Here is an 18,340-nt window from a genome sequence, read left to right as displayed (position 1 = left end):
AACAATTAGCTCAATGAAAGTAGAATAGAATATTAATATATCATATTTTTTTAAGTACCATTTGAAAAGTGCAGTTTTTGCACTTAGCAGCTTGATTGTGATCAATATTAAAACAATCTCTGAGCGTTTAAAGTAACTACAAAGTAGTCAGTCTAGTTGCTGATGGTCTTGTTTCTTTTTTTTTATTTATATATATTTATAAGAGGCATAACTACTCATTTCAATCTATTTCATAGCCATCTAAAACTTAGAAATTTCCCCTCACCTGAATACTCCATGAGGCAATTCATTGACCACCACTCTGCGGCTCCAGGCTAGCAGATCCCTCTCAGTGGCTACCTGACTACGCAGTGCATTGTGCTGCATCTGCCACACGCCATCCACCTGCCCAGTCCTGCGGGGTTCAGCGGCTGGAGAAGAGGGCACCACCTCTGCTGCATCATCAGCATTAGCTAAAATGACAGGGCATGTATGTTATGGCATCCATTGCCTGAGAAATACTGCATGAGTAGAAATTTGATTTTTAAATGTTTTACAGAAATGTCAGCTGTACCAACTTAAATGTAATAAGCTTGAATTATATTTACTTAAATTATTTTGTAAACTAATAACATGGAAACCTTAATTTAGGCAAATATGAGTATCAGATTGGGCCACCGAATCAGTAAATACCCAATGTTAAAAATCGTATTGGGACTGGCGGCCAAAAATGCTGATTGGGACAACCCTGTTCAAAACTAAATTTAGTGGTAGTCATACTGTATAACACAGAAATCACATCACATTTAAATACCTTCTGCCTGCTGCTCTGCATTGTGACGTTGGTCCTGCTCGTCCTGTAGCTGTCTGATGAGATTGTCCAGAAGGCTTTCTCTGTTGTCTGCCGTCTGCTGGCCGAGTACCTGCTCAACCAACTCACCATCACCTAAACAACAAAAGTCAGCGATATTTCCTCAGATTAAACTGTGTAAGCACCGTGAACTATTTACAAAATAGAAAACACGCTTTACTGTTAGCCATGTAGCCTAGCTGAGGAATCAGCTGGTCTTCTTTGCAGTTCTCTCTTCCTGGCACCAGGCGCTGGTAGTGAGGAGGGTGAGGGTTTCCATCAACATCCACCAGGAAGGGAGGAGGCATTAGGTGTGGGGCTTGCTGTGTCTGTTCGTCCAGCACGTAATTGTTGGAGTCACGGATAAGAGGTCGGTAGTCGGTATGGAAGAACATCTGGTCAGGAATCTGGAGGAGATACAGACAAGTGTGCAGACAATGAGTTATGAGAATTCAGGTTTGCTGCTTGCTTCCCTTCATACAAGGCTGACCAGGTAAGAGCAAAAAACCACTGAAAGACATTCTTTATTCGTAGTCTTCTCTACAACAAGCAAAATAATCCTTGCTAGTATTTCAATTCCAGTGTAATGACAAATTATTAAAATAATTTCACTAGGCCTCACTAGGACTTTTTGATTCTGATTGTAGCCTTAAAATCATAGAAACTGACATGGAGATTGTCCAGGGCAACTACGTTCAGCGGTTAAAAGTGTTTACCTTCTCATATGGCCTGCTGCAGCCGAAGCCAAAGATGAGCAAATGGCCGTGTGAGTCAGTGCAGGCAAAATGCTGCCCATCAGCTGAGAACTTGCAGTCATAAATAGCACCGTGGCCTTGCCCTTCAATCTGAAAACAAACAATTTCACATGAATTTAGCTGTGGTGTTACTAAGAATAAACTAATGGTGGACAATTTTCATCGTGGATAATCACCATGTTGAAGAAGTTGCGGATTTTGGCTCCTTTGGTCAGATCCCAGATGTAAATGTTGCCGTCATGGCCAGCAGAGAGTATGATACGGGAGTCAAATGGGTGAGCTTCAATCACAAACACCTCATCATCATGACCCTTTAAGAGAGAGACCATTGAAGAGCATTGAAGTCAGTCAGGGTTGATACACATTTTGAAATCAAATTTAAGACCTTTTTAAGACCTGAACTGAGAAAAATCAATACCGCTTTTTGTGCTACAAAATTGAAAGGGGGTGTGATATTTCTTGGTACACTGGACCAGGGCTGAATTTTCTGATTCAATGAACTGTTTATGAAATGTCAAATGGTATAGGACAAAGACGTTTTTAGGGTAATAAATTTCCATCTTTGAGGATCTCTGGCACATTCATGCAACTATTCTATCAAACTGTAAGCTGACATTAATCATACCATATTTTCAGTAAGTGTGCTGAGATGATTGTTATTATCTAAAAGGAAAACAGGTTTTGCTTGGGAAGACCTGTCAAAAAAAGGGTGGGCTGTTCACATTTATAAGCAGGCAACTTGCTAACCCTTATATTTAAAGACTACGACTTGTGTTTCATAACAGTACAAGGTTTATTCAACATGACTAATACATACAAAGAGTAGGGAGGGTCATAGAAACAAAATGATAGAAATACTTTCTTCTGACAATGAGGGGGGAAATTTTGAGCATCAAATACTTAATTTCCTGCATTTTGGAGAATATTTATTAAACAATTTGTGGTGGAAATTCAGTTAGAAATGCAAGGTGTTTGATTAACAATCAGCATTCCTACACGTTTAAAAAAAAATCTAATTAAAGACTCTTAAATATAATTTTTTGCATGGTAAAAAGTGAAAGGCATGAGATTTCTAAGCAAACCAGACCAAGGTGGAATTTTCTGCTTTGATGAAATGTTTATGAAATGTCAAATGGTATAGGGCGAGGAAACTTTTAGGTCATACCAACATCCAAATGTTTTGATTTTTGTCACATTTAAAGCCTCTAGTCTATCAATATGCTGTATGGAGATATTTATCATAACAAATTTTAGCAGGTATGTTATGCTGATTTAAAACAATTTAGCCATTAAGAAGCAGGAGAATGCTTTTCGTCAGGGAAGACCTGCTAAAATAAGGTGGGCAGCACAGATATGTAAGTGGGCAACCTGGTAGTCCTGATGTTAGAGAACTGGATTAGTGTTTCACAAAGACATAGTTCATTAAATCACAGTGAGCAGATGAAATCAAAGAGGGATCTGAGGTTCTACCCCAGGAAATTTAAAACCTCAAACACTGAATTCTCTGAATTATAGAAAAAATTTAAGCAACTATTTGCAGTAGTTTTTCTAAGGTTGGCTAGAAAAATAAGATTGGATCAGGACATGTCTTAGTCAAAGTGCCTGCAGGAGCAGGAACCCTGATAATAGATGACTGGTATTTCCTTTATAAAGTTCACATTCTAGTGAACTTTAATTTCTTTTTTAAAAGATGTTCATTTTAAAATGAGTCACTTCATAAAAATCATAAATCCCATTAGAGATGCCCATTTACTGCTTTAGCACTTAAAATAAAGACTATCTAAAGCTAACCACACATCAAGTCAAACATTCAATAGCATACTCTACCAATTTCACCAAAATAAGGGGATTCATTCAAATGTTGCAAAAGATGGCTTGATAAAGAAACACTGTCGGAGTTTGAAAACCTTAACATTTCTTGGTGTAGCATGCTAACTACCCATCTTTCTTTCTGTATAAGTAGTTCATTTTATAGATTTTCAGATGATTCTCTTTTTGCCGTTTTTATTATCGATATACTTTGCTTATTAATTTGTCTGTAATGCATGTGGTGATGTGTCTCGCAAGTTGGATCTTTGCTATAATGTGCTAAAATGCTGATTTGTTAACTTGAAAACGTTATGTTTTCTAAAACATAACAACCAAAGGTTGTTAAATATCAATTTAATGAATATCAAGGCAGTGGACGACAGAGATGCAAACGTGAGGAAGAGAGTGTGAAGATGTGAACAGAGAACTTTCAATGTTTACAGACGTCATGTTGCTGCCACGGTTTTCCCACTTTTTTCTGGGGCAGCTGTTAAAAACGAGTCCATCTGTGTGGTTAAAGACATTTCAACTTCTTTTCTTAAATTATTTAACTAATATCTCTCTCACAATGGAGACTACTCTCCGACCCCGTTCACACTGAGGGGGGAGGCTTAATCTACTTACAGAGAGCCCTGCTGTCAATGCTGTAACGTATACAAACACACAGCAAGAAAAGGAAGACTTTATAATGACAAATCTTGGACAATGTACCTTCTAAACTTAAAACCTGTTTCAAGTAAAATTAAGACTTTTTATGGCCTTAAATTTCAAAAGTCAAATTTAAGACTTTTGAAGGATCTGCAGCAACCCTGACAGTTAGGTTAAGAAAAGCAGCAATTCAACAAACCCTATGCCAAGTAAAAGAGCCCAAGCCACTCACTGATAAAACATGCAGAAGCTGTCCGGTGGCTGAGCTCCACACTTTAAGCAGGTAGTTTGACACAGCTGTGATGACAGTGCTATCGTTGCGGTCCCACGCCACCATGGTCACCACCAACTTGGTCTTATCGTCCCCATTGGCAGCAGAGGTCCTAGAGGAAAAATATCAGAAATCACACACTGAGCATTTTACAGAGACAGAACAAGCATCATATGATGCTGTTTATTCTCTCACCCAGGTAGCCTGGTAGCCATGTCTAAAGTGACGTTCTTCCACTCCTGTTGCTGGTAATGCCAGATTCTGGCTGTGCCATCTCGACTCCCGCTCACAAACCTCAGGCTGGACAAAAACACAGACTTTACTGTCAGAGGATCAGAAAAAAAAATCCATAAAGCACCTTGAGAATAATGCATATAAACACACTCACTTGTCACTGTTATTGCTGAACTGGACAACTACAACTTTATCCTGAAAACAAAGAAAAAGGTGGGATATAAAGTTGAACTTAAATTAAGATTTGAAGGGTAAAACATTGTGAAGCAGCAGTGTGATTCATTTCTTACAGAGTGAGCGTCCATCTCAGACACCTTCATGGGAGTTTCAGCACCAAGGTAGTACACCCTGATCAAGTGATCTGTACCACCAGTAGCCATGAACATGCCACCTGTTAAAATGAACACAAAGATCTTTAAGTGAGAGAAAAACATTCAACTTTAATACCCTCAATATCTTTTGTTCTGTTATCTTTTATCTATGATGAATATTTTACTGAATTTTTCTTCAGTGAGCTAATTTTTGAAAAAAGGAAATGATACCAGGCAGGAAAAAACACTCACCACTGCTGAAGGAGGAAGTTGACACTTGTACTCCTGGTCGTGACCGCTCAACAAACTTGACAGGTTGATCACTGAGAGATGGGGGAAACACAAAAAATTAAGACTTAGCTGTATAAAGGTGCAACCTTTATGGGCTGGAAAAAACAGTTATTTCTCAGAACACTTACTTGAACTTTGTGGTCACTGAGTGCCACTTCCAAAAGCACACCATGCCATCTGCACCGGTGGAAGCCAGGTACCGTGTTGTTCCTTTGATAGCTGGACAAAACTAAAGGGGAAAAAAATTGGTGTTGGTCTCAAGTGTGGTACATATTAACGTAAAATTGATGTATTACATGTACTTTTATTCTTTTGTCATTTACTCTTCATCACTGGTAAACCCATTGAAACAGGCTGCATCTTCAATGCAACTTTTATTTAGGATTTTATCGTAGGCATTAAGCCTCTCTGTAATTTGTAGTTCACAGTCCAATGAGTTACCTTGAAAAGGCCTCAAAAAGCATCCACTTCCACATTTGTTAGTTATGATCTACACAGCTTTTAAATAGGGTTACCTCTCTTTTAGCTCCCATTATCCAGGACTTTGGACTCCTAATGTTGTAAATCATTGAAAAATGAAATTTTGTCCATCACAATTGTAATGTTATCTTTATGTCATCCAGATACAACAGCATGATGTGACTTCAGGTTGTTTAGTACGTCGATTCTTAATACTATTGTGCATAAACTACTGAAAATACACCGCTGAAATGATTCTTAACATAATTTACATCTTTCAGATGGTGACAATTATCTGTTTTAGGGAACTCTGATATGAAATTAGGTGAACGATGAAATATTTTTTTCTCTCATTTTCTATGACTAGTAAATTGGTCAACTTTTCCAGGGTGCATTGGACTCACCTGTATAGATGTGATGGAGGCAGCGTGGGCCTGCAGGACAGTGATGGGTGCACAGGTACGTAGGCACCACACCCTGATGGTCTTGTCACAGCTGGCTGAGGCAATGAGAGTATTCTCATGGTTGACAGCCATGTCACAGATCTCTGCTGAGTGGCCACGGAGAGTTGCCAGGAGCCGGCCATCATCTATGGCCCAGATTTTCACCAGGCAGTCATCAGAACCCTAAAACATACAAGACAATGATAACAACAAGTAGAGACATATTTAGATGAGAAAGTAAACAAGTTTTGGGTCTTTCTAAATAAACTTTAAACAAAAGTAAGGCAATTTGTGTTTGGTACATTATTTCTTTGTTGTAACAGTGCTTCTTGATAATAAGTCTTATACCGTTGGAAAGCCTGTTTATTACCCTTTTAAATGATGCCACATTTGGAAGGATCATGCAGGATGTGGGTTGCGCCCATGAAAAATGTGCCAAATCTTCTCTGCCAGTGCCAAACAGCTGATTTTGCTGTTGCTATTGACTCTTGTTTTGAGCTTCTGGTATCCCCAGGTGCTGCTAACCAGGTGCCTGATTGGCAGCATCTGTGAGCATGGGCCCTGCTACAGTGGTCAGTAGATGTCTGCTTCAAGAATCGGCATGCCACATTTGACTGATCTGGATAGGGCCCGTCGGTTGGGCAACTTCAAGCTGGTGTTCCGCAAAACCAAGTAGCAGCATTGTTTGGAGTGAACCCTAGTACCATCTCCAAATTGAAGGCCAAGTTCCATATAATGGGGAATGTCAGAGACAGGCTGCGAAGTAGGCGTCCCAAGAAGACAACACCCCAAGAATACTTTTTTCTCACCCTGTCAGCAAGAACTCTATCCTCCAAGATGACAACACTCGCCCCCACAGAGCGGGGTTTATCACAGACTACCTCCAGAATTTGGGAGTGGAGAGGACGGAATGGCCTGCCAGCAGCCCTGACCTTAACCCCATTGAACACTTGTGGGATCAGCTTGGGTGTGCTGTTCGTGCCAGAGTGACCAATACAACCACGTTGGCTAACTTGCGACAAATACTGGTTGAAGAATGGGATGCCATCCCACAGCAGTGTGTGACCAGGCTGGTGACCAGCATGAGGAGGAGCCAGGCTGTTGTGGCTGTGTGTGGTGCTTCCACACACTACTGAGGCTCCTGTTTGTTAAATGAATAAATTGTTAAATTGTCGATATGTCTTCTTTCTTCAAACTTCAATCATCTAATCATCTAATCCACCAAACACCCAACAAGAGTCAATGGCAGAATCATCTGTTTGGCACTGGCAGAGAAGATCTGGCATATTTTTCATGGGCACAACCCACACCCTCAGCTCTGCTGCTCATCCCACAAATGCATGATCCTTACAAATGTTGCATCATTTAAAAGGGTAATAAACAGGTTTTCCAATTGTATAGGATTTATTACCAAGAAGCATTGTTACAACAAAGAAATAATGTACCAAACACAAATTGCCTTACTTTTTGTTTTAATTTTAGATAAAATGAGTGAAATCCCCTGAATTTCCCTTTAAGATTATTAATGAGTACACATAAATCTGCCTCTTCAATGCATAAAAAACATTTATCATTTTATTTGTGAATCATTACTTATTCACTTCAACCCTCCAGTCTGACTTTCTTCAGACAAAGTTTTGCTTAACTGTAACATGTCAAACAGATGTGACTCAAGCAATACTGTACATGAAAAATGCTTCTGTAACAATGGTATGGCACTAATCATCACTTACCGTAAATATCCGACGACCAGTGCGGTCAAAGGCTACACAGTACACTGAAGAAAGGTGGCCAAGGATGCGTTTGTGTATCTTTATGTGTTGGTAGGAGGAAGACGGCAGGGCCTGGCCGAAACGAGCCGTACCTGTGGCCTGGCGAGCTCCCATGATTGACACTTAAATAAACAGACATATGATAAGCGAAAGCAAAAAATAACTTTGCAGGTATAGGAGATTATAGTGTCTTAAATAATAAATAACAAAAATGTACACACCAATGCTGGGAGCATCTCCATTGCTGACTGGAGGTTCTGGTGGACGTCCTCGATGAAGCGCAGCAATAGCTGAGCCGCTGCATACTTTGTGGCTACAACCTTAAATATACAGGTAGGAATGTTAAAAAATAAAAAATGATTAACAGAACTCTTGTGGATGGATGCGATTTACTCACTTTTGGTGGTACGAAGCAAGGACTGTCTTCCTAGCCCCAAAAGTGTTTTGACCCCAGGAACACTAGGGGGAATCTCCTTCTCTATAAGCGGACCTATCCTCTGGCAGACACGGAGCAGGTAGTCTGCAGGAATGTGCTGGTTCAAAATCACCTGCAAGAGTTACACACAGTGATTACAGAGCAACACACATACAACCATTAAATGCATAATACAAAGAAAAAAACTTCGGATTAAATTAAATTCTGCAACATTGGCAAACCAAAAAAGGTGAAGAATATTGACACAAAGTTTTTTTCTGAGAAGGCTGAAAAATAACAGCCAAATTTACCTTCACTTGTTATTTGGAGTGTATGTTTATTTTTCAAAAGACACTGTAAAATGATTTATTGTCTAATTCGAGTCATTGGCACACAGAAACTTTTTATAATGATCCCATAAAGTTTTGTTATTTTTGTGTTATTGCTATTTTTTTCTCCGATTTTGGGCCATCTCCTGCTCATTTCCCGTTTTGGCATTTCATGCGAAATTTTCAGGGTTCTGCTACAAGTGGGCTAATTCTTTAACACTGAATCCTATATTTTGGATGTTTGTCAGAGAATAAAACAGTTACAAGGTGACATACAGCTGTGTATTTTACATGTATGAATCACATGACATGCACTCAATCCACATCAACATAAAATCTAAACCCTCTGTTCTTGTGACCTGGCAACACACAACCTGATGAATGAGTGAGCTGAACTGTCCACTAGTGGGCAGACGATATGAGAGCTGCATGAAAGAGTGAGGTAGCTGAAAATGACAATTTGGCCCCCTCCTGTCTTATTTACAGGGTTATGTAGCATGTGGTTAAGAAAAACCAAATATTGTTGTTGAGAAAGCTGGACCAATGATGGTGAAGTACTGATGATCGGCAGTAGTGGTGGGCGGTAAACTGGTATCAATACTGTCATCGGTAACATTTCTGCCACAGAATCGATTTTTGCAACACCAACATCACCAGTTTCAATGTACGTGTTGTTCTGTAATGCACATGAAATGCATAACTGATGCCATTGCTAGTGTAGCAAAGTGACAAAAAAACACAAACAAACAAACAAAAAAAAACGTTCAGTCTGAGTCCAGTCGTCAGCATGTTCTGCTCCAACATTACAAGCAGCTAAGTAACTAACTGAACGTCACTCACTCGTGCCACAGTCCAAGAAGCGGACTGTGGCGTCAAACAAAGTCAAAGATGCAGCTGTAAACACTGCAGCTGCTTGAGGTAGCTGGTACCGCAATACGCTACTTCCATCACAATAAAAGTCTGTAATTGTTATAATTTCTAGAGTGCTCTGATTGTGAACACCCCCAAAAGGAAATATGGTACAGTCAATAGCATCTTGACTTACCTCACACTACAGAAGTGAAACTTTAAAGTACTGCTTACAAAGAAGTGAACACAGAGAGACTTGTTAAATCATTTTTCTGTGATCTTACGCTTAGACATTAGTTGAGTATACCATCACAGGTTTATTTGAGGACAAAGAGTATGTAGCACCTGAATATGCAATTAAATGTGTTATCTATCTTAATTTTGTAACACCCCGAAATAAGACTGTTACCATAAAGGACAAGGCAAGTACCATGAAATGATTTTTACGCCATATCGCCCAGTCCAAATCACCAGTACTGATGACAGTAAATTTAACACAATCAAGATTTCTTTTGTATGGCTGAAATGTCTCAGATGACCAAATGTGGCTTATTTAAAAAGTTTTCAGGTCAAATAACAGTTTTATAAAGAAAGAGTGTACAATACAGACTACAACACCAAATATTTCTAAAAATATAACGTGAATGTATTCATATGTTGAATTTTAGGAGAAAAACACATCATTATGAGGTAAATCCTCCCATTATGTTAAAACCTGAATAATCAAAAGTAAAGTAGAAATTTTTTTAGTCAGTTTCGCATAGGCATTATTAGACTGTGAATGATGACAATTGTGTTAAAAAGGGGAAGCCCAGAAATTTACGTTGTTATTAAATTAAATAGGCCCATTTGGTTGTTGCTTTTTTCTTCACAAAAGGAAAAACAATTTCATGACAAGAAGTGTAAAAAATACACAGGTAATAAAGTGTTGAACCTCAAAATTTTCTGGTGGAAGACCCCCAGCCCCCCTTTCAAGGATATGTGTGTCCCAATCAAATGTGAAGGCTAGAGGAGGGAGCTGAATCTACACCTGTGTGACTCAAGAGATTAGCTGGAACAAGTGCTGCAACAAGGCACACGTCTTACCCCACCAAAAAAATGAATTTTGAAAACTAAATGTTGCCAGGTATGAACATGACAAACATGGGTCAGGTACAACCTTAAATGGTTTATAGCATCTATACTAGCATCTGCCCTTTCAATGTATCCTCCCCATTCCTGTCACTGTAAAATAATGTAAAATATAAAACTAAAGCATAGAATTTGTACAGAAGTGATTCATTTTAATGAAAAATCACTTGGTCTTTGTAAAATTCAGGCCATTAAGAATAATAACAGATTGAGGGAAAAAAAAGGAAAATAAAATAAACGAGAGGGCGTGTTTATATTAATAATCAGTAGATTATATCATGTAAGTGGAATCGAGGTTTAGTTAAGAAAGATGGATTCTCTAATGAGCAACTTAAATAACCCTGTGTTAAAAAGGGATTAAACATTGTAGCTGGTTTAAAAAAAACACGAAGACAAGGGAGAGCGGGAGGCGGGTCAGAGCGATTTATAGCCAATCAAATACGTCGTTCAGTATTTTTCCGGTTCGCTCGCAAACACAACAGTAATTTCATTGGCTCCAACAGAAGACTGACAACTGGCAGCTTCTGATTCAACCTATCACAACACGGCCTTGACTATACTCCTCCCAATAGCCCACACAATAGCAAAGGCTCTACATTGTCATTTATAACAGGCCTTCGCTAATATTAATGTTTTAATTTGTTAAGTTGGTCGTAATTTACTATCAATAAGTTTGTCCTCGGAAATTGACTTGAGCAAAATTTAAGACATCCGCGGATGTTTAATTTCGTTTTAAAACCGATGCTTCATACTATATTTGATTAAAAAGTGAAATATGATTTTTCACACTTACCCAATCTTGGAAGGTCCGTTTGTATTTCTTCCCGTCCCAACTCCATCGTTGAGGGACCAACTAAAGTTAAGAGATAAGCCGTTAGAGATAGCACCAACTGCATGATTCGCCCGGGCTCGGCTACTCGCTGCTTTATCTCACACCAACCAGTTTAACTGAAAAAAACGTGCCCATAAAGCGGCGAGATAGGAAGTATTACGGAAACCACACAAAAATAAACACAGAAAGGTCCAGCTGAACCTACCTCATACTCTTCCAGCTCCTCAACCAGGATCTAACAACAGACACACACAGTTAGCATTAGCCGCTAATACTAGCTTCTTTTTTAACCGTTTTATAATTAGTATAATTTACTGTCGTGCTTGTAATAGCCGTTACCTGTGCTGCTCTTTTACAGGGTCCAGACTGCAAGAATCTGGCAATGAGGTAATATAGTTCTGAAAAGAAAGAGCTATGTTTTAGCTTGATGCTAAGTAACGTTACTATTGAGCCGAGCTAACGTCCACTAGCTCTGGGTATCAGTCGGTTACTTAGCTCGCTAGCCGACACATAACTACAAAGTGTGTAAATGCAAAATGTTTGGTCGTCAATCCAGGGGACGCTCAACACTCACCAGCTTCGGTTTCTGAACACTGTTCTCTTGCCATCACTTGATAACACAGGCGACATTAAGACAAATTAATGTTTTAGCTTGCTCCTTAGCCGCCGGCTAGCTAACAGTAGCTAGATGTGTATAGCTAATACAGGCTTGTGAATGGCCTCCTCCTTTCTCAAGTTGTACCCAGACCACCTGGTGCTTTGTGTTAGCGCCCTCCAGTGAAACAATGTATTACTGAACAGTTTGTTTCCCATCACAATTATTGTGTGTTTCAGATATCACAATGTACAGCTTCGAGGCCTGCGTTAATTTAGTTTATGACAACAATCCACTGCGCACCCTATGTTTAAGAACAGCTTCCTTTAGCAAATATGTTACATACATATAGTGAGCCTACACCTTCCAGGGAATATATGTCTTCAGACAACACATAGGCCTATAGATAATACAAGGATATTATTCAATGACTACTTTTTTTGTAAGAAATATATTTGACATATATACTTGATACAATAAGGCAGCAGCTGGAGTCTCTGACTCTTGGGATGTCATATGGGTTTGATTTTGGAAGAGGCCATCTTAACCTAGATGACAATGGAAAATATGTAAGTTTCAGGTTTAACCATCTGTAAATAAATCATTTCACAGTTAAACTGGCTGAATGGAACAAAAACACCTTTATCTCAAAGAAGAGTTTAAAGCTGGATCTAATTCCTCACTACAGGGTGTCAGTGGGGTCTTAAAACTTGTTAACAGTTGCTTAATCAATCTAGCCAAAATTAAGGCCATTAAAAAAGTATTTAAAAGTCTTAAATGCAAGGCTATGAGATGTTGCATTTTGTTAATTTTTTAAAATGTGTATATTCGCCAAACAAGGTTGTAATTAGTATCCTCTCTTCCTTTGATTTGCGTTTAATTTTAATCTAGGGCTGTCGAGATTAATCACATTAACATGATTAACAAAGGTCCACAATTAGTGCTGTATTTTATTATAAATTGAGATTGATCTCATGCTTTATTGCCCCTGTCAACACACTGGTTAATCCTCAGCACCACCTCCCTGAAGCCACAATGATGTAAAACAAGTCCAGCACTTCTCCCCTAATGTGAGAAGATCTGAACCTTGTGCTATCAAACATTTACCTTTTTACTGTCTCATTTCCTTTAAGATCTATGGCTAGCTGTACTGTCAGCTTTGTTATGTCTAAAACCAATGTCTTTCCCCCATATTCTAACCTCAAAATGCTTCAAGAAAGCTTTATTTGCTTACTACTATTAGAAATACTACTGGCCTTTTCTATGTTGTCACATTTTTATCCTTTAATCAGCATAAAAGTGTGTTGCTAATGTAAGGGGTTAGAAATTGAAGATGTGATATAGTCTTAAAATAAATGAGGAGGGACTGTAAAAAGTGTTAAATTCTATGTCCGATTTTCTATACAAACCCTGAACTACTTGGATTGAATGAATCTGCCGTATGATTCTTGTAAACATTTTACAATATACCTTTAATTCAAATCTCCTCAAATATGTTGATACAGTTACAAAATATAGCATGCTTACTTTACAATTTACAGATTTTTTTTTTTTGTTTGTGCACCATCTAAGGAGACATAAAAGTACATGAGGATTATTATTTCTTGAAAATTAGAAAACATCATCCAAACCATAATTTTATTGTCTGGAACTGAAGTACAAAAAAATTCGGCATGCTGAAAACTTTCAACCTTCTATTCGCACGCATATTATTTTCAAATTTAAATACTCACACCACGTGTTATAAACCTCTGAATGTTTCCATCAAGCCTGTTAACTGTGAAAACGAAAAATTTCCTTGTTAATAGCAACCTGACAACAAGTATAAACATTAGAATAAACAGTCATGGAAATCTTGAGGACATGTCTGAGTCTCAGCTAAAAACCAAAGTTATTTTACTTGGTATTTGGTAAAGTAAAAATTAATGTCCTGTGATTCATCATTTAAAAATATACATATAAACCTGACATTTACAAAATAGATTGACCTTAGAAATTGCATAATCTTTTAGATATAGTTCCATGATCCACAAAGAACTTTCATGATTGACTACAGACTGGTTTCAGAAAAAAAAGCACAGTCAGTTTATGTTTACTTTGACAAAATATCCTTGAACTAGCTTTGTGTAAGTGTGTATGATAAAGTGAAGTGTGTGTGAAAAAGGAGCTCTTAAAATATTTGGTTACTCCTCTTGTACTATTTTTCTTTTGTCATCTCCAAAGTAATATTTAAGTATTTATTTTTTATGATCTCCCAGTCAAGCCAAACAGTCCTTAAAAAGAAAAATATCTTCAGGATCAAAGACAGAGGCTGGAACTAAAATACCAGACTAAAGTTTACCTCTTATATAGGTTGCATCGAGTTGATTAAAGTAGAAGTCAAAGGACTTAAAAGAAGTTTCTTGATTTTACCTGTTTTTATACCACTGGATAGTGTTATTTCTCACTCACACAAGAACTGTTATTGTCATACTTTTTTAATGCATCATAGTTCTTTATTCCTAAATATGGTGTTCCTCAGGGTCCAGTTTTGTGACTAATTGAGTTTTCTTCATTCATTATACCTCTTTGCATATTATTAATACTCTGATACTGATGTTACAACAGCGTGGATCTGTTATATCCACAGACCACTGCCTTGTAATGTCATTAGCTAGATGTGAGAAACGATCTTCAACTAAATTCAAACATACATATAATGTCATTTGACTCGTGGCATGAAGACTAAACAAGCTCCGCAAATGACTTTACCTGTTGGATAAGGTGGTATTGTGTCCTGTTGTAAGGAGAGGGTACAAGTGACGCTTGGCAAAAAAAAAAACAACAACAGCAACAACAACAAAAAAAAAAAAAAAAAAAGAAAACAGATTTAATGACTGAATTGTGATATTAAGTTTGACGGCAAGACACCAAATATATCAGCAAGGCAGCAAACAAATCTGCAGGATAATCCAGTGGAAACATTTTATTTCCTGGACCTCAAGCAATAAAAATGTCTTATGAGCTGATTTTGTGTTAAAAAAAAAAAAAAAAAAAAACAACTGATTGAAAAAAATGGCAAAGGTTATCCAAAACCAAGAAGATAGGGCCTTGAATGAGCTTCAGGTATAGATGTTTAATGACCATGTAAAAGTAAGTGAAAGGGGAATGTTGAGTAGAAAACAGAAATGTAAAGGAAATAAATGTCTTATCATCTAAGTCTGTATACTGAAAGAAATTGTGAAGATGACTGACAAACAGGTTGGACATACCAAGTGTAATGCAACACATGTACAAAAATAAAAGCTATGTTTTTAAAACAGTTACAGCTGGTTAAATATTGCTATGTTGTATATGGTCTCTGAATTATTTTCTGTACAATAACAAATAATGACCTTCAAATTTTACTGATCAGTTATTTTCCTAGCCAGGGGGATTACTAGTTCGTCATTGGCAACAGTTGCACAATGTTTTCTGTAGCTCTGTCAGTCTTGAGAGAACTATTATAGAGACACAATATGACTAATCTCAGAATTTAAAACTTATTTTTTTTACAACATAGCCTGAAACTGGGAGAGTGAGGACACAGGCATTTATAAGAGAGGGTCTCCAAAGTTGCATTATGGTAATTATATTCCAAAATAAAGATTCGGTACAATTGATAAGTTTGGATAAATGGACATTTTTAATTGACTCTTTGAAATCATACTAGACTTTTTGCACCTTGAAAGGGGAAACACACTTGTAAAATCTTCCATACGTCATAACTTCACGTTCGTAGCTCTACTAGGATTTAGACTCCTCTGCATAACCACATGTTTGTTCAGCTGTGTCATACACAACTAATCTGCCTCAGACTTTTTAGAATAACCTTACTGTCCGCATCTCCAATATTGGAAAAACACTCATCGTACACTCATAGTAAGAGCAATCAGAGGCCAGCTCATTTGAAGCTTTGACTCACAGCAAAAACATTCCAGGCGACATGCGGTTTACCATTCAAGTCACAACCTGTTTACAAATGCGCTGGAGTTGTTGTTTAGCTGCCACCTTTGATTAATGATATTTGTCATGCCAGCAATCAGAGCCAAAAGTAGTTCAACTGTAGCTGTTATGAAAGACTTAAATGTGATCTTTGCAATCACAATGGAGAAATCAGATAATGGTGAATCATGCATCCTCTTGCATGAGCCATGCCAAAACCCTGTAGCTATAATTATATTGAAGAGTGGCACAGTAGCACTGGTCAGCGCTCTCAAGACATAATAATTGATTATTTTTAAAAAAAACACACACACAAAACACAATACTACATAATTCAGCTTACACTGGAAATAGGACCCATGAAACTGCTTCAGTTGGTCACAAGCAATGGTTTTCCCCCCAACTCAAGTTAAGTTGCAATCAAGGTAACTAACTGTAACTTGTTAATGAGTAGAAGCATTTTTAAAGTAGGCCCAACAATCTTCTCTTTTAGTGTGATATGAGCACTACCATCACAGTTGGTAACATGCTACTTGGATAAGAAATGAACCAATATTGAAAATCAGTTGGCCTGGTAAAGTGCAATAAATTGGTATTACATCAACTTTGCGAGGTGCGGTTTTTGTTTGTATGATTGTGTAATCAGTTGTTATCAGTATTTTTAGTAACAGCTGTGCGCATTGTTTTCGACTTGTAGCTTTATTAGTTTTACATTGTGTTGCAGGTTGACTTATAAGGAATCTGTAGTCCACCTTCTTCTGCACTTAATTACGCTAGTTGACCTAAGGGTGGCGCCACAGGGTGCCTGGGGGTGCTGATACATTTCACCATCTGCACTTCTCTTTTCGTATTTTAGCAATATGTGCGATTAGCAGCAGTCTACGTATACCAATATACGCTGATCCAATATATACTGACATTTCAAGGTATGACTCCGAGAGCAGAAGGAATGACGCACAAAAATCACAGCACAGCCGTGTGCTGAACATGTATGCTGCCATATTCAGTGCTTGTATAACCTGTTGAATCTTTGCCCGATCATGCGATAACAAATGATTTTTTAAAAAGATTTCCAGCGCACACTCGGATTTTCTATTTATTTAAAGAACATTTAAAGCTCCACTCCGTACCATTGCATACACAGAAACACACACATGGATGGTCACACAACTTTATTTAGTATATAGTTCAGTGGGCGGGACTGTGGCTGTGGACGCTCTCTGGCTGCAGACCTCTTCATTCAGCCGTCATCTGTGCATGTGGACGGGACGTGATTTGATAGTTCATTTCAATGATAATGTAAAAAAAAAAATTCGTATGTCGATCGGGATCTTCGCTCTCTCAGCAGGCTGTATCCCTCCACAAACTGCAGGTCGGTATCAGTGATTTACAGACTTGAGTTGGCGGCGCAGTGTCATTTCTCAGCAACTTTTTGGAATATAGGACGCGGGGTTTTGGTCGGCTTTTTCCACATGTTTCCGTTTGGATTCGTCTGACCTTTTTCTCACCGAATAGGGTAAGTTTCCAGATTTGTGTTTTTCCGTGCTAACGGCTCAGTCTCGTGTGTCCGTCTGTGTTGGACGTAACGGTTATTAATTTAGTTTAACGTTAGCTTACATCATAATGGCTGGAAAAACTGGTAGGTTATACTTATTTAAGCCAAAAGGGCTTATGCTGCATGTTTGTGTCAGTTCTCCCTTTCATTACGTCTGTAATTTGTCAATTTTATGAGAGATACCCAGAATTCGCTGAACATATTTCTGTTTTCAATGGATGTATTTCAGTCTGTTCCACGCTAGCTTAAAACATTTTAAAGGGTGTCTGTACTTCTTCATGTCACAATATAAAAATGTTCACTACTGTTTACGAGCATACACATATTTAAGTTTTCGTAGATTTAACTGAAGTATTACAACAACTGAAAAGTATACTCCGAGAATGATGTTTTGTAACATATAGAGCGGTGAGCTCATGTCTGAAGTAGCTACCTGGAAACCAGGGTGTGCTATTAAGTTCTGGATACTCCGGTTTTTATAGAGTAAGTGATGTATGAGTCCCGGAGGATAAAGTATTAAACTCCCGGCTTATGTTGGTTTTATTGCAATTATGTCAATATACGTGGAAAGGCTGGTGCAAAAAAAGTGCCCGTGATGAAGTTGAAAGGAGCCACTGTTCAATTGTCAAGCGATTATTTTGCGTCATAAATCCACGTAGACCCGTGTCAGGGCTCGAGCCATTTTGCCGGCATGCTGCGTCAGTGCGAGGCTGGCCCAGCAGACATGAATAGTGATGAGGATGTGTGCTGACAGCTGAGTGGGACTGGCCGGGCTGCTCCTTCATGACTGAACTCGGGTGTTCACTTAACCATATGCTCGGTTTTTGACATCATGTTGCTTAACATTCG

General features: G+C 38.2%; 2 protein-coding genes across 6 annotated transcripts in view; one reads left to right on the top strand and one right to left on the bottom strand.

The window, feature by feature from the left end:
- Positions 1-12,081, bottom strand: part of brwd3 (bromodomain and WD repeat domain containing 3) — a 37,197-nt gene extending 25,116 nt beyond the window's left edge. The window contains exons 1-19 of the mRNA XM_041801138.1: positions 11,953-12,081; positions 11,718-11,776; positions 11,584-11,613; positions 11,340-11,399; positions 8,220-8,370; positions 8,044-8,142; positions 7,784-7,944; positions 6,012-6,233; positions 5,277-5,377; positions 5,110-5,180; positions 4,837-4,937; positions 4,701-4,741; positions 4,508-4,612; positions 4,274-4,424; positions 1,761-1,895; positions 1,546-1,674; positions 1,011-1,236; positions 794-925; positions 266-452 (exon numbers count right to left, since the gene is read on the bottom strand). Coding sequence (XP_041657072.1) covers positions 266-452; positions 794-925; positions 1,011-1,236; positions 1,546-1,674; positions 1,761-1,895; positions 4,274-4,424; positions 4,508-4,612; positions 4,701-4,741; positions 4,837-4,937; positions 5,110-5,180; positions 5,277-5,377; positions 6,012-6,233; positions 7,784-7,944; positions 8,044-8,142; positions 8,220-8,370; positions 11,340-11,399; positions 11,584-11,613; positions 11,718-11,776; positions 11,953-11,986 — 2,195 coding nt within the window. The 5' untranslated portion in view covers positions 11,987-12,081. The remainder of the gene's footprint in view (positions 1-265; positions 453-793; positions 926-1,010; positions 1,237-1,545; positions 1,675-1,760; positions 1,896-4,273; positions 4,425-4,507; positions 4,613-4,700; positions 4,742-4,836; positions 4,938-5,109; positions 5,181-5,276; positions 5,378-6,011; positions 6,234-7,783; positions 7,945-8,043; positions 8,143-8,219; positions 8,371-11,339; positions 11,400-11,583; positions 11,614-11,717; positions 11,777-11,952) is intronic.
- Positions 12,082-17,180: 5,099 nt separating this feature from the next.
- npas2 (neuronal PAS domain protein 2) overlaps positions 17,181-18,340 on the top strand; it is an 81,143-nt gene continuing 79,983 nt past the window's right edge. For 3 of the 5 annotated variants that reach the window (XM_041801047.1, XM_041801041.1, XM_041801043.1), the window contains exon 1: positions 17,194-17,452. The gene's annotated coding sequence lies outside the window, so the exon portion shown is untranslated. Of the gene's footprint in view, positions 17,453-17,494; positions 17,576-18,340 lie in introns of those variants that run through there. The other 2 variants (XM_041801044.1, XM_041801045.1) reach the window with 2 other exon arrangements.

This window comes from Cheilinus undulatus, linkage group 12, assembly GCF_018320785.1.
Source record: "Cheilinus undulatus linkage group 12, ASM1832078v1, whole genome shotgun sequence".
Taxonomy (NCBI): Eukaryota; Metazoa; Chordata; class Actinopteri; order Labriformes; family Labridae; genus Cheilinus; species Cheilinus undulatus.
The sequence above is the reverse complement of the archived record's forward strand: the minus strand, read 5'-3'. Positions and strand labels throughout refer to the sequence as shown.